The following is a 14,971-nucleotide window of genomic DNA, read 5'->3' on the forward strand; positions in this document are numbered from 1 at the left end:
AAATCATCTTTCTATTGGAAACCTTTCTTGTTGCCGAATATTTTAACAGTAAAATGTGTCAAATACACACATGCAAACCATTACTTTATAATATAATGCACATTAACTCCACCTTATAATGGTATATTTATTGAATTTTCTAAAACTGATTTCTACACTGGACAAACTAAAAACAAACCATCTGTAGCATGTTCTAACGGACCATTTTCAATGTTACTAATTACTTTTTTAAATTACCTAGTAAGTGAATGACATGCAATTAATTTCGCTTTTATATTGAAATTGCTCTAAATTACAACTAATATCTTGATTGTTTTACGGTTTCACGTTTAACATTCCCTAGAAAACTAACTAGACGCGTGAACTATCTTCAGCGTTTTATGAAAAGTAAATGAAGCAAATGTTATCCTATGAAGTGATATTTAACTAGAAATAAAATGAGACGGGATGCAATTTTGAACGAGACAGCCTACCTTGGTTTTTCTCACGAAAATGATCGCTAAAAATTAAACGAAGGGGACAAAAATTACGACAATATTTCGAGGAGTGTCGTTGTCAAACCCCGGTGGGTTGGGCGTCTGGGATGGGCCACTCTTTTGTATAGAAATCACCTGACCTTGGCACCTACCCTCCCTCCTCATGCCCATCTTGAGGCATTTCTTGAGCCTGCAATACTGGCACTGGTTCCGATGGTGTTGGTCGATGGGGCAGTTCCGGTTGCCCCGGCACGTGTAGGTCAGGTTGCGGCGGACGCTCCTCTTGAAGAAGGACTTGCATCCTTCGCAGGTGAACTGGCCGTAGTGTTTGCCGCTGCTTTTGTCGCCGCAGACCACGCACTCGATGTGTTGAGCGTTCTTGTCGGAGCCCTGCGACGGCGTGCTCGACTGGGGCGGCTGGTGGGGCGGCGCCCCCGGCGGCGTCGACATATCCGGGTCGGCGCCCGCCGCCAGCGCGCTCTGCGCCGTCGGGTCCCGCCAGGGCGCCACCGCGAGGGCCATGGGCGGCGGCGGCGGAGGTCGGCGCAGCGTCAGGGCGCGAGCGGCCGCGGCGTCGCGCGATTCGAGCGAGAAGAACACGGCTGCGGTCTGTCTGCGAACCCGCGACCGAAAGAAACGAACCCGAGATGCCGAAACGCGGACGCGAAGGTTTCGCGGAACGCCTCGACGATTTTACGCGTGCTCTTTTTTCTTTTCCGGCTCGGATGTTTGGTCGCCGCTTCTGGCGCGCGGATGTTTACGAGACGCGGACTGACAAATAAAAACCTACATAGAGATTCTCCCGTTATCGTTCGTTACTGACTTTTAATCACTTCTCGAGGTACTGATAATTTAATTCGCTTATCACTAAGAAGCACTCTTGGTCGGTTTTAAAACGTATGTCCTTTTCGTCCGTATTTTGGAACGTGTTGTCACTGCAAAAAAAATGAAAACATTTAAAAAAGAGTAATTACGTGACCCGCTAATAAGGTTACGTATAAAGCTAAGGCGGTTAAACTTTGGGTGAAGAAAAAAATCTAGTCGGCCTGTTATAACGTAAAAGTATGTGAAAAAATAAAAATAAAATACCCTGGTTGATCGTGTGAAATGAAACATTGAAGAAATGTTTTTGGTGTCAAGGAAAGGCCTTCCGAATCGCGTTGAGCGAAAATACGACGCGGCGTGTTGCGTAAATGCGGTACGTATATCTATCTATCGAAACGTTTTTACAAACTAGGGTCGACGAGGGGTCGACCCGCGAGCGCGCGCCTGGAGGTAGCGCGAAGGCGAGGGCGCACCACCAGAACCGATCGTACCTCACGGACCGAAGACCGCGACCGCACTGAGTCGTAGGGTCGAGCTAGCCGACTAACGGGGCAAACACCAACGTCGCTGGCTTCTTTTGCCACGTTGGACGGTTCATTATCCAGGCGACGAGTCCTCGGCCCGAGATCTCTCTCCGCACGCACCAGCGCCGCCGCCGATGCCGCGGGAGGGGTGCGAACGGTCGCGGGGGGCTTGACTTCTAATCCCCCTCCTTTGAGCTGGCAAAAACCTTATAACTCCGTAACTACCCCTTCCTACTAGTGGTCGCGCTTAACCGTGGCCCCATCTCACTCTTCTCCATGATTTTTTTGCGCGCTCTTTTCCGCCCTCCCCGCCCTTCAGCGAGGAGGGAAAGACACCCAAACTTGAACCGCTAGCTTCGCCTCGGGGCGGCGGTGGGGGTGAGGAGCGTCGCGCGCGGGCGTTCGCGGAGAGAGGCTGAACTACGGCACCACTTCTCGAGCGCGGGTTTCGCGCGCACACTCGCCCGCCGTTGTTCAGTTTGCCCTCTTGCCATCCTCGCCTTTTCCTCTCCGTCCGCCACGAGGCACGGATGCAGCGCGCCACCGCGGATTCCCAGTCCGGCTCCGACTCGTTCCCGATAAGTATCGCGTCATCGCGTCCCTCGCGTTGGAGATCTTAGGCCTATCAGACTTTTTCCTTTTACGAAATGGTAAATAAATATTTTTCAAAAATACAATTTCTTTGCTTATTTCCATTCCGTCATAAATCATAATAATATAAAATAATCTTATAAATAAAGTGATTATTTACTTCCCAAAACCTTGTTAACTACTAACATCGCCTTTGAGCGTCGTCTTTTTGTTTAATACCGGTCACTTTGAATTTATTTACTCCACAACGTGTCTTTACTTTCAAGGAACGCCGATTTTTTAGGATCGGTCACGTGCTCCGTCATTTTCGAAGTTGGCGCGCTCCCGGGTCAAACAGCGAGGCCCTGGGCGAAGCGCTCTTTGAACCCGGGGAGCGGCGGAGTTCCGAAGGCTAAAAAGAGCCCTCTTTGCGCTCCTCGACTCCGTTCCTTCGCTTGAACTCTTGACACGGCGCGCGACGGTGGCGCTTCTAACCGGTGGATCGCCGCTCAGACCGAAACGGTTGGCATGGCAACGGAGCTACTCAGTGTCTCTCTCTGAAAGGGATAACTCTCTCCCGCGTTGTCTGTGTGTGCCCGTGTCTCCCGCGTGAGCGGTACGAGGGCGCGAAAAACGTGTCATTAAAGTTCAAGAAGCCTATTAGCGGCCGATAATCCGCATCCCGGTGAGGCGGTCGCGCCCCCTATAGGTCTGCGCCGGCGAAAGTGGCGCGGGGGGCAGGGCGCGCGGACGATTTCTCATTGGACGACGCCCTAGGGCGCGTGCTTGATGTTTTCTACTCCCCCCCCCCATTTACGTCTCATATTCTACTTCCTCCAGCCTTACCTTTTCGGTCAAGGAAATAGGGGGGGGGGGACAAAATAAAATAATTATGCCTTGCCCCGTTTCTGAGCTCTGATATCTGTCAGAGGCTCGCGCGCCTTTTTCGAATCGCGTATTAAGTTTAATCCCTTAAAAATCTGTTATTTTTTCTTATTTCGGACGGATGGCGTAGGTTGTGGCCAGCTCTCTAACAGTGTTCAATTTCTATCAAATATATAATTATTTTGTTTCACCGCCCAACGTAAGCGCCGTCGCAGACACCGGAAGTTGTTGTTCATTGGACAACTTTCGACTACGTTTGGAAACGGCATGTTGTTTGGAAAACATTTCGTGAAAGCGTGATTCCGGATTTGGTGGGTCTTAATAAATTTTCTATTGAATTGTAACCCCAGAGTTTGGTGCCTGCGTAGGACCGCTCTGATGATAAAGCTGCTTATCAAAATACGACGAATTAAATGTTCTGAGTCTACTTTCGTACGTTAATAGTGAGAGGTATTCAATCTTAGATATTTTGTGTAACTTTTTATTGATTGTTTAAATATAATCTGTGATATTCAGTGATTTATTATAATTTTTCGCTGACGTCCTGTGATTTATAATAATTTTTCGCGGACGTCCTGTGATTTATAATAATTTTTCGCTGATTTCATTGATTTGTCATACTTTCTCGCAATATTTTTCTAATATCCGGTGCTTTTTCATAATATTTTTAGATTTCCAATGATTTCTCACAATATTTTTCTGATTTCTAGTTAATTATTAGACTTCTTCGCGAAGAATTATCATATTATCGCTGATTTCCAATGCTTTGCATTGCTTTCTCACAGTAATTTTCTGATTTTAATGATCAATTTCTCATAATGTTTCGCTGATTTCCAGTTATTCATCACGCCTTTCGCTAATTTCCTGTTATTTTTCACACTTTTTTGGCAGATTTCTAGTTATTTTCTTAGGTGATTTCCCATAATTACTTATCATTTATGTACCTGATTATTTAAGTGACAAACCCTTGGATTATGGAAATGTGTAAAACTTTACACGCCCTCATAAAGCAATGAAACCACACGACATTCTTTTGTGACAATTGCAACTGAATCCCAAAACAATTCTAAGCTAAAAAGCAATAAAACCATAATGTGTTGTTTATTTGGGATCCGATCCAACTTAAAAATTTTCACTATGACCAAATAATGGATGCAGCCGAACTTTTATTACGGCTTTACATAAGTAACAGCAGAAGTGTGACTCTTCCTATTGTTTTATCTGTTCCGCCGAGAAATAAGTTATGAAAATAATAATAATCTAGGCTTATACCCAATTCACCACAATAGGCCCAAGTCATCTAACGAATTTTATTGCCTTTTAATTCAGTTGTACTACAATCCAAGTTAGTTGACATATTTTAGACATTAGGGAAGTCTTTGCTGAAATAAATGGTCCAAAATCTCTGAAAATCAGTTCGGTAATAGTTTTTCTTAATAGGCGGTTAAATAAACCCGTCTCTGACTGTCTTGCCCCCTAATGAAAAATGCAACCAGATCTATGGACAGAAAATTCTCAGCTTTGGCAGGATAAAAAGAAATAATAGACAAACACGTTATATGTCCAGTCGCAGCACCACAAACTCTATAATTGACTATGAATAATAATAATCAGCTAGGCTAAGTCATCTTGCGACTTTTAATTCCTTTAAACAGGTGGCCGGGTTACAATGCGTAGGAGGGTGGTGGCAAGCCCTTCATGCCACGCGAGCCAACAGCTCCTTACACTAACTATTACCGTTAACCTCAGCAAGTTGTTATGGAAGGGGAAACCGAAGAGCTCGGGAAAACCCTTTAAACCTGAGGGGAGAAAACTTGATAACTAAACGAACAAGTTGGGATTGAACCTCTTGCTGCGACGTGAAAACGCTAACCACTCCGCCACCCCATTATCTTTTATTTAATGGACTATTGTCATAGTTATATTTATTATAATCTTCGCAATGTTGGCGAAATCATCACAAACATTTCAAACTCGATTTCAGATCAACTTTTTTATCTATCTAAAATGAGTGTTTGTAAAGACTTTACGACAATTAAGAAGTGTCTGTCGGAGCGTGCCCAAACGAATAGGGGCCAGAGGAGAAGGGTCGGGGCGCTCTCGACGACCCGCCAGTGTGTATGGCCGCTAAGAGCCCCTGCAGGAAACATAAAACAGCTCGAGGGTGGAATATGGCTGTTTGCCACGAGATACGGACCTCCGCAATTTTGAAAAGACGAGCTAGCAGGGTGAGAGACTTTGCCAGGGGCGCCTCTTAAAACCCACACGACACAGTGCGGTCGGTTTTCGCCCCGCTAAACAGATTATAAGCGGCGGTCGGTAAAAAGGTCTTTAAAAATATTTCGCGGTGGCGGTAGATGAGCGCCCTCTATGAACGGGGGTGGCGTTATGAGGAACAAAAGTGTCTCCCCTTCCCCGCTCCGATGAGTCATGGAGTTATAAGCTCATCCTCCTTCGACGTTCCCCTCCTGTCTCCTAAGCGTTGGGCTTCTCCCCGACGTTCTAAATGGAATGAGGCCAATAATTCTCTTTCCTTTCAACCGACGACGCTATCAATTAAATTTGGAATGTTTTAGTGACGCGCGTCTAGATATGACTTTATAAGTTTTACTTTAAGGCTACTACGAAATCGAAATGAATGAGCTAAACACTCGCTAAAAATCTGTTCAAGGATTACAAACCTATGATTTGGTAATGCGGAATCTGTAATCAGTAACGAAATCAATTTAGTGCAGTTATAGCTACATGCTTGCACACTGAGTCACAGCTTTGGTAATGCTAAGTCAGCAATCAGTTGAGTAATAATTGGAGGACAGGCTTACGAAACTGATAACAAACTTTTGTGGTGCTAATCTGCCATTAGTTAGTTCATACCTAGCTAAGTACAGTCAAAGCTACATGCTTGTACAACGATTTCAGGCGTACGAAACTGACGTCGTGAGTACAAACTTTTGTAGTGCTAATCTGTAATCAGTTAGTTCATACCTAGCTAAGTACAATCAAAGCTACATGCTTGTACACCGACTACCAGCATAATAAACTGAATACCAACTTTTGTGGTGCTAATTTGCAATCGTTTAATTCATACCTAGCTAAGTACAGTCAAAGCTAAATGCTTGTACACCGACTACAAGCATAATAAACTGAATACAAACTTTTGTGGTGCTAATTTTCAATCAGTTAGTTCATATCTAGCTAAGTACATGCTTGTACAACGATTACAAGCATACTAAACTGAATACAGACTTTGGTGGTACAAATCTGCAATCAGTTAAGTAATTACTTTAGTTCAGTGAAATCTTGTACAACGATTACAAGCATACTAAACTGAATACAGACTTTGGTGGTACTAATCTTCAATAAGTTAAGTAATTACTTTAGTTCAGTGAAATCTTGTACAACGATTACAAGCATACTAAACTGAATACAGACTTTGGTGGTACTAATCTTCAATAAGTTAAGTAATTACTTTAGTTCAGTGAAATCTTGTACAATGATTATAAGCATACGAAACTTAGTACGGGCTAAATCTGCAATCAGATAATTAATCACTTTAATGTAGTCTAAGCTAAAGGCTTATGCAACTGTTACCGGCTTTGGTAATGCCAAGAATGCGTTTATTTCAACTTAGGTAGAATGAGTATGCTGTAGCGTTGTTCCCAGTTGCCCTCATGCTTGAAGAGTAACCTCCTTCTCCCATAAAACAATCAAATCAGTCCAGAATCTCATTGGTTCCCTTCAAACTGACATCTACCGACGCAATTAAAGCACGCGCCGGTGACTGATTTACTAATTGTGATTTCTATTATAGGTGGTTTCGTTTCGCTTGTTCCGGGATTTCGGAGTAGGGTAAGAAGAGTTAATCTATGACGTCATTTTACTCTGATTCTGTGGTGGGAAAATAATTTGAGTCGGAGTAAAAATGTTGTTCCAAAATGGTTGCCTGTGGCCTTTTTAGCGGATAAATTCTGGCTAGCAGACGACAAAATCCGATTTACCCCTTTACACCTCCTTTTCAGAAGGAGTAAAAAGAGTAGCCCTAATACTCCGGAGCAAGCGAATAGTTTATGGGCCGGAATAATTCTTATCCCCGGAATAGGCGAATAAAACGTTTTAGAGTAAAAAGATAACACTTTTAGTCCGAGAACAGGCGAAAAGGAACCACCTATATTGTAGTACCGATTTTAGGTCATATTTCTGGATTTTCCAGTAAATTTCAAGACCATATTTAATAATAATCAGCTAGGCTAATATCCAAGGCACCACCTTAGGTCTAAGTCATCAAGCGACTTTTAAAGTCATTAATTCAGGTGGCCGGGTTACAATGCGTAGGAGGGAGGTGGCAAGCCCTTCGTGCCACGCGAGCCAACAGCTCCCTACAGTAACCATTACCGTTAACCTCAACAAGTTTTTTTTGTTTCATTGGTAAATAATTAAAGTTTAAGACAACGTTTTATTTGGTGACAAACCTTCGTCGACGAAAGCACCGGCGACTTGTCCAATATGCGACGCAATATTGCACTAAGTATTTTCATTTTTATCTGTCGTTGTTAAGCGATCTCGTCACGAGCTACTCGGGTGCCCCCCTGCGGAGGAAACCCGACCATACAGCGCGTGCTAATATAGCGCGGCCCGTCGCGGTTTCTACCGCGTGACACGTCTCTGTGTGTGTGTCAGGAAAGCAAACCCTAAAGGGAACCAAAAAGGGGCCTTCGAGATATCGGCCGCGCGTATTCCGTATATAACTTCCATAACCGCTTCTTCGCCCCCCCCGGGTAACCCCTCCCTTTTGTAATAAGCTAATGCGAAGTTCGGGGGTGCGGGGGGTGCGGGGTGGCCGCAAGAAGCCACCGCTCGCTTGAATATCGGGGAGGTAATTCTATATCCCAGATAGGAAACATTGTAGGCGTCGCGCGAAAATTGTTGACAGTTAGCTAGAATGGGGTTCGGCGGTCGCCTTCCTTACAATAATTGGAAACAGTGCCCGCGTCGCGAGTCCGTCAGTATTAGATATACTGGAATATAGGGGGCGCTAGAAGTCACTAGGGCCTACGCCCCCCTCCCCTTCCCTAGCCCCGTCTCGAAGCGCATTATGGGCCGCCGATGTCTAAAACGAAACTAACATCTGATGCCACGTGAAATTTACATCTAAATAGACAGAATGTTATATACGTCCACGTGGATATAGCGCTTTTCGAAATCGTCGCGGGTTCCACTACACTAGCTCTTTATTCTAGCCGGGTTAATATTGAATTTTCTTGCCGTCCGGGCCGAAGTAACTGATTTAATCAACCGTATTGTTTCTCCAAACGAGGATTTTAGTACGTAAATTGTATTTGTTAACACTGGAGGCTTGCTTTCCGAAATGACAGTAAATTGGGAAATTTACGATTGTAGAAAATAAAAATTTAACCTTTGCTGTTAAAAGACCAATAGGGTTTTTTATAACAATAATATACGTATTTGATAATGGTTTTAACAACTAAAATTTAACTATTTAGGTAATTTTAAATTCTTCACTAGAAAAACTTAAATTAAATTATCGGACGAAAAAATTAATAATTAAAATAAAATTTGTTTTTGCGCCGATTCTGCACCGTTTTAAATTTTACGTAATTTCCTTTCAGAATATATAAATTTTGTAAAATTTTCCGCAAAAAATATTTTTTTAAGTTATCAATATAATAATTATTTATACTTAATTTAAAAAAAAACTAAAAATTCTAAAATTCTAAAGGTAACAAAGCTACGCATCGAAACTCGGGAAATCTATGTCGCTATTCTCCGTCTTCAGATGTCGCTACCTTCGCGACGGTAGCCGCCATTTAAGAAATCGATTTCACGAAATTCGAATCCGTCCAATATCCGTAAAATAAAATATAATAATTTATTTTCCTTCGCGTATAGGATGTATACAAAGACGTTTTTCAACCGACTTGAGACAGGTTAGTGTCTTCCAAACAAATACGCTACCTAGTCGATTGTCTCGGTAACATATTTTGGGAAAGGACAGAGTTACGCTCCCCTATTATGAAGTCAGGGAAGAAATGGGACCAAAATAAACCATAAAGTTTCCCATTCTTACGAGCGAAACAAGAAAACCGTCTCAAACTGGTTTTTTGGACATGACCACTTCGTGTCCGCCAATTCATTTTTTTATTATTACGCGAAGAATTTTCGGTTTTATTTTTTTGAGTTTTTATTTTTGAGGAACGTTTCTCTGTACGTCGAAGTTTTTTCGATAATGCATCGTGTCTCTTGTTGTTGGAAGGCTACGAGGAATGGTTTAGGGTCCGCGGAATCCCGCTGGGAATCGAAGTCCCCCCCCCCCTCCCGTTACCTGCAAAAATGGTTTTTACCTGAATCGGAGTTGGCCTCGCATGCCAAAAATCCCAGAATGCGACTACGAACGTATGCGCGATAAATGTTAAGACGAATTTATGAAAAGTCTTTCTTTGGCATTATCGAAGAAATAATAGAGGTTGAGCTGGAATTTCAAGTTACTCTGCCGCCTTTTTGTTATGACGGACATTTTGTTTGACTAACAAAGTCGATTAATATGGCAAAATGCTGCTATTGTTAGTTGGGGCCATTTATCATTGTTCCGAGCTTTTATTAAAATGTTGGTTTTCATTTATTTCATTGGTAATAGTAATTGTATGAACCCAATATCGTAAAATTTGCAGTAACTTCAGGATTAATCAGATAAATTAATCATTTTAATATATAAATTAACGAAGTCACAATAACAACAGCTAAAATAGGTAAATTATGTTTCTCTTTGAAAGAGTAAATTATGTTTATCTTAAAGAAAGTAAATAATGTTTAGCTTAAAGAAAGTAAATTATGTTTACATTAAAGAAAGTAAATTATGTTTACTTAAAGAAAGCTAATTATGTTTAGCTCAAAGAAAGTAAATTATGTTCAGCTCAGAAAGGTAAATTATCATTTGCTCAGAAAGGTAAATTATGTTCCGCTCAGAAAGGTAAATTATGATTTGCTTAAAGAAGGTTAATTATGATTTGCTTAAAGAAGGTTAATTATGATTTGCTTAAAGAAAGTTAATTATGCTCAGCTCAGAAATGGTAAACTATGCTTAATTTAAAGAATGTTGATTATGTTCAGCTTAAAGAAGGTTAATTATGTTCAGCTTAAAGAAGGTTGATTATGTTCAGCTTAAATAATGTTGATTATGTTCAGCTTAAAAAAGGTTAATTAAGTTCAGCTTAAAGAAGGTTAATTATGTTCAGCTTAAAGAAGGTTAATTATGTTCAGCTTAAAGAAGGTTAATTATGTTCAGCTTAAAGAAGGTTAATTATGTATAATTTGAAAATATAAATTATGTTAAGCTTGAAAGATTACCTTATATTTAGATTAATAAGGTAAATTTATGTTTAGCTTAATAGGGTAAATTTATGTTTAGCTTAGCAAGGGTAAATTATGTTTACTTTAAAAAGGTAAATTATATTTAGCTTAGCAAGCGTAAATTATGTTTACTTTAAAAAGGTAAATTATGCTTAGCTTTAAAAAGGTAAATTATAATTAGCTTAGAAAGCGTAAATTACGTTTACTTTAAAAAGGTAAATTATGCCTAGCTTTAAAAAGGTAAATTATATTTAGCTTAGCAAGCGTAAATTATGTTTACTTTAAAAAGGTAAATTATGCTTAGCTTTAAAAAGGTAAATTATAATTAGCTTAGAAAGCGTAAATTATGTTTACTTTAAAAAGGTAAATTATGTTTACTTTAAAAAGGTAAATTATAATTAGCTTAGAAAGCGTAAATTATGTTTACTTTAAAAAGGTAAATTATGCTTAGCTTTAAAAAGTTAAATTATATTTAGCTTAAAAAAGTTAAATTATATTTAGCTTAAAAAGGTAAATTATCTTTATCCTTAAAAAATGAGCTTAAAATATTTTAGATAATAGGTCGAATTAATGAGATACAATGTCATAAACGAAAGCTAGTTTTGCTGTATATTACACACACTAAAGAAAAGTTGAATCTAGAGATAAAAATTAGTTATCGAGTGTAAAAAGCAAATATAATTAAGATTTAAATTTAAAGCAAAGGTCTTCAAATAGAGAAAAACAATTTATTTATCGTTAGTGCAATTTTTCGCTATAAGGTCATAACTAGAGTATATAGAAAGCGTTAAAGATTTTACGCGTTTTACTATCTTCATTTCACGGCTTAAATTCTTCTTTACTTTATTCGGAATTCGTTCGTGAAGTCCTAATCTTGATTTATCAAGTTACGCTCGACCAAACCCGAAACCGCGTAATCCTCGACTGCCAATTTGAAGGGTTGGGAACATTTTCCTGGTCAATCTTTTGATGAATTCTCACGCGCTCTACGTTTCATCAATTTACATTCCCGCGGTATTAGCTATATTACAAACTGGGTCTTGCCAATATAAAAATTAAAAAAATAAAACTTCGTGTACGCTTTCCATAAAAACGAGGACATATAGTAGTCAAGGCTCTCGCGGCGGAATCTACCGTTGGGGGAGGGCTAACGTATTTCAATTCTGCCTGACAATAGTGTCTTTGACCTTGCTCTGGTTTTATTTGCGCAGCGACGCCCCCTCTCGACGATATTCCGCAAAGTTTTAAACGAAATTGTTGAAACTCGTTTCGACCGGGCTTTAAGAACCTTCGTACGAAGGCAGTTTACATAAAAATGATCCAATTTACTCTCTTATTCATATTGCTCGGGTCTAATGATTGCTTTCTTCCACCTGATCCCTATCATGACCTTCTCAACGGTATTGTCTTGTAGCTATTAACTTGATTTGCGCTGTTTTTTTTATTAACGTAGCCGTTAGTCGTTTAAAGTTAGTTTATATTGTAATAAATTATTATATTTAAGATAAATATACTGCTTTAAATTTTTACTCATTCCGTAACTTTTGTTTTAACTAAGCCAATTTTCTAGAAAAAGAAATACCAATAAATTATTGAATATGCTCGCGATAAATTGTTGAAATTAGTTTCTTTTGTATTTAATTGTTATATATAAGAAAAATTTGTTGATTTGACAATTTAAATATTTTACTTTCAATTTGTATACTTATAAAATGTTTAAAACAAAATTTAAGAGGGAATTTTGTACTTATAACATTTGAAAAAAAAGCGAAGCTAAGTAAAAAAAAAGACCAACATTAGAAAAAATGTTAAACTAACTAAAAAGACCAATATTAGAAAAAAATGTGAAGCTATTATAAAACATGAGGCTACGTTAAAAAGACCAACATTTAGGGAAAAAACGCGAAGCTTAGTAAAAGAAAGACCAAAATTCACCAAAATTGGGGAAAAAAACACGAATTTAAGTCAAAGAATGTTCAACAGTAAAAAACAACTCGAAGCTAAGTCAAAGAAAGTTCAACATTGGAAAAAAAACTCTAAACTAAGTCAAAGAATGTTCAACAGTAAAAAACAACTCGAAAATAAGTCAAAGAAAGTAAAAAATCAACAGAAAAAATGCGAAAATAGGGTATAAACCAAGCGTTTATTTGGAGAAACAATACACAACAGTCTAAAATAATAACCAATAACTAAAAAATTTTTCTTAAATGGTTAGCTTCGAAAGTGGTGCTATTTTCAAAAGCCTAGGTAATTTCTTAGCAATCTTTTGGTAAACAAATTTAAAGTCTTGTATTGTTACTGATCTAACTATATTTTGAACGTGTGTAATTTGGTTGGTATGACTTCGAGGGACTAGCATTCTGCTTATCGCGGTGATTGAAAAATATCTAGCGCCATCTCCGTGAAGAGTAACAAGCTGAACCTTCTCAGCCTTGCACCCTTTTAGGCCGTCTAAGGAGGGGGTTTTGGGGGTTCGGGACCTCGCGGTTTCAGTTTACACCCTTTATACGCCCCGATGATGGACTGCGCGTAGAGTACGGAGTGTCCGCTGACCCCCTTAGCCGGCCACTTCCCGTTCGGAGGTTTTCTGGGAGAAGTATTTCGGGGAATGCGATCCGGGTTCTTCACGGCTGCGTTGCCTTTTCAATCGCCAGTTGCGGGAGGGTGAGTTCGCTCTTTTCCGCTCCGGTCAACCCGTTGCGGGTCCCGCTTTACCCCTTTCCCCCTCCAGACCTCCGTTCTTCTTTTTGCCATTTGACCCCGAGCTTTCGTTCGAGCTACGGTTAAAAGGAATGAATTCGACCTTTTTTCAATAAAGCGCGGTCAATGGCGGGGGGCCTTGGTTCCTCTTACATCCTTTACTCGATGCGCTATTGTAAGTAAATAACCCCCAGTTGGTACACGAATGTTTGGCGAGATACCCTCTTACGCGTTACTTCAATGGCTGAGGTCGTGAACTCGAACTGGAGCCTTGTTTATGTGTTTACGAAGATTAAAGGTCATGATCGAAGATATTTCCAATAGGGTATTTTATCCGGTTTTGTGATGGGTTAATTTTTATGGTAAAAATGTCAAAATGAAGTGGTAACAAATAGTAATCACAGTAAATCATTTGTAATCAGCATACGTGTTATTCAAATAGTAATCACAGGAAATCATTTGTAATCAGCATACGCGTTATTCAAATAGTAATCACAGGAAATCATTTGTAATCAGCATACGCGTTTTTCAAATAGTAATCACAGGAAATCATTTGTAATCAGCATACGCGTTATTCAAATAGTAATCACAGGAAATCATTTGTAATCAGCATACGTGTTATTCAAATAGTAATCACAGGAAATCATTTGTAATCAGCATACGTGTTATTCAAATATTAATCACAGGAAATCATTTGTAATCAGCATACGTGTTATTCAAATAGTAATCACAGGAAATCATATGTAATCAGCAAACGTGTTATTCAAATAGTAATCACAGGAAATCATTTGTAATCAGCATACGCGTTATTCAAATAGTAATCACAGGAAATCATTTGTAATCAGCATACGCGTTATTCAAATAGTAATCACAGGAAATCATTTGTAATCAGCATACGTGTTATTCAAATAGTAATCACAGGAAATCATTTGTAATCAGCATACGTGTTATTCAAATAGTAATCACAGGAAATCATTTGTAATCAGCATACGCGTTATTCAAATAGTAATCACAGGAAATCATTTGTAATCAGCATACGCGTTATTCAAATAGTAATCACAGGAAATCATTTGTAATCAGCATACGCGTTATTCAAATAGTAATCACAGGAAATCATTTGTAATCAGCATACGCGTTTTTCAAATAGTAATCACAGGAAATCATTTGTAATCAGCATACGCGTTATTCAAATAGTAATCACAGGAAATCATTTGTAATCAGCATACGCGTTATTCAAATAGTAATCACAGGAAATCATTTGTAATCAGCATACGTGTTATTCAAATAGTAATCACAGGAAATCATTTGTAATCAGCATACGTGTTATTCAAATAGTAATCACAGGAAATCATTTGTAATCAGCATACGCGTTATTCAAATAGTAATCACAGGAAATCATTTGTAATCAGCATACGCGTTATTCAAATAGTAATCACAGGAAATCATTTGTAATCAGCATACGCGTTATTCAAATAGTAATCACAGGAAATCATTTGTAATCAGCATACGCGTTTTTCAAATAGTAATCACAGGAAATCATTTGTAATCAGCATACGCGTTATTCAAATAGTAATCACAGGAAATCATTTGTAATCAGCATACGTGTTATTCAAATAGTAATCACAG

General features: G+C 39.3%; 1 protein-coding gene across 2 annotated transcripts in view; it reads right to left on the reverse strand.

The window, feature by feature from the left end:
• Positions 1–1,961, reverse strand: part of svp (COUP transcription factor 2) — a 65,017-nt gene extending 63,056 nt beyond the window's left edge. The window contains exons 1-2 of one of the 2 annotated variants that reach the window (XM_090164066.1): positions 1,566–1,961; positions 629–1,411 (exon numbers count right to left, since the gene is read on the reverse strand). In XM_090164066.1, the coding sequence (XP_090020192.1) occupies positions 629–998 (370 nt within the window). In that variant the 5' untranslated portion in view covers positions 999–1,411; positions 1,566–1,961. Of the gene's footprint in view, positions 1–616; positions 1,412–1,565 lie in introns of both variants that reach the window. The other variant, XM_090164065.1, reaches the window with a different exon arrangement.
• Positions 1,962–14,971: the final 13,010 nt, after the last annotated feature.

This window comes from Leiobunum rupestre, chromosome 11 (genome assembly GCF_980474605.1).
Source record: "Leiobunum rupestre chromosome 11, qqLeiRupe1.1.hap1, whole genome shotgun sequence".
In the NCBI taxonomy this organism is placed as follows: Eukaryota; Metazoa; Arthropoda; class Arachnida; order Opiliones; family Sclerosomatidae; genus Leiobunum; species Leiobunum rupestre.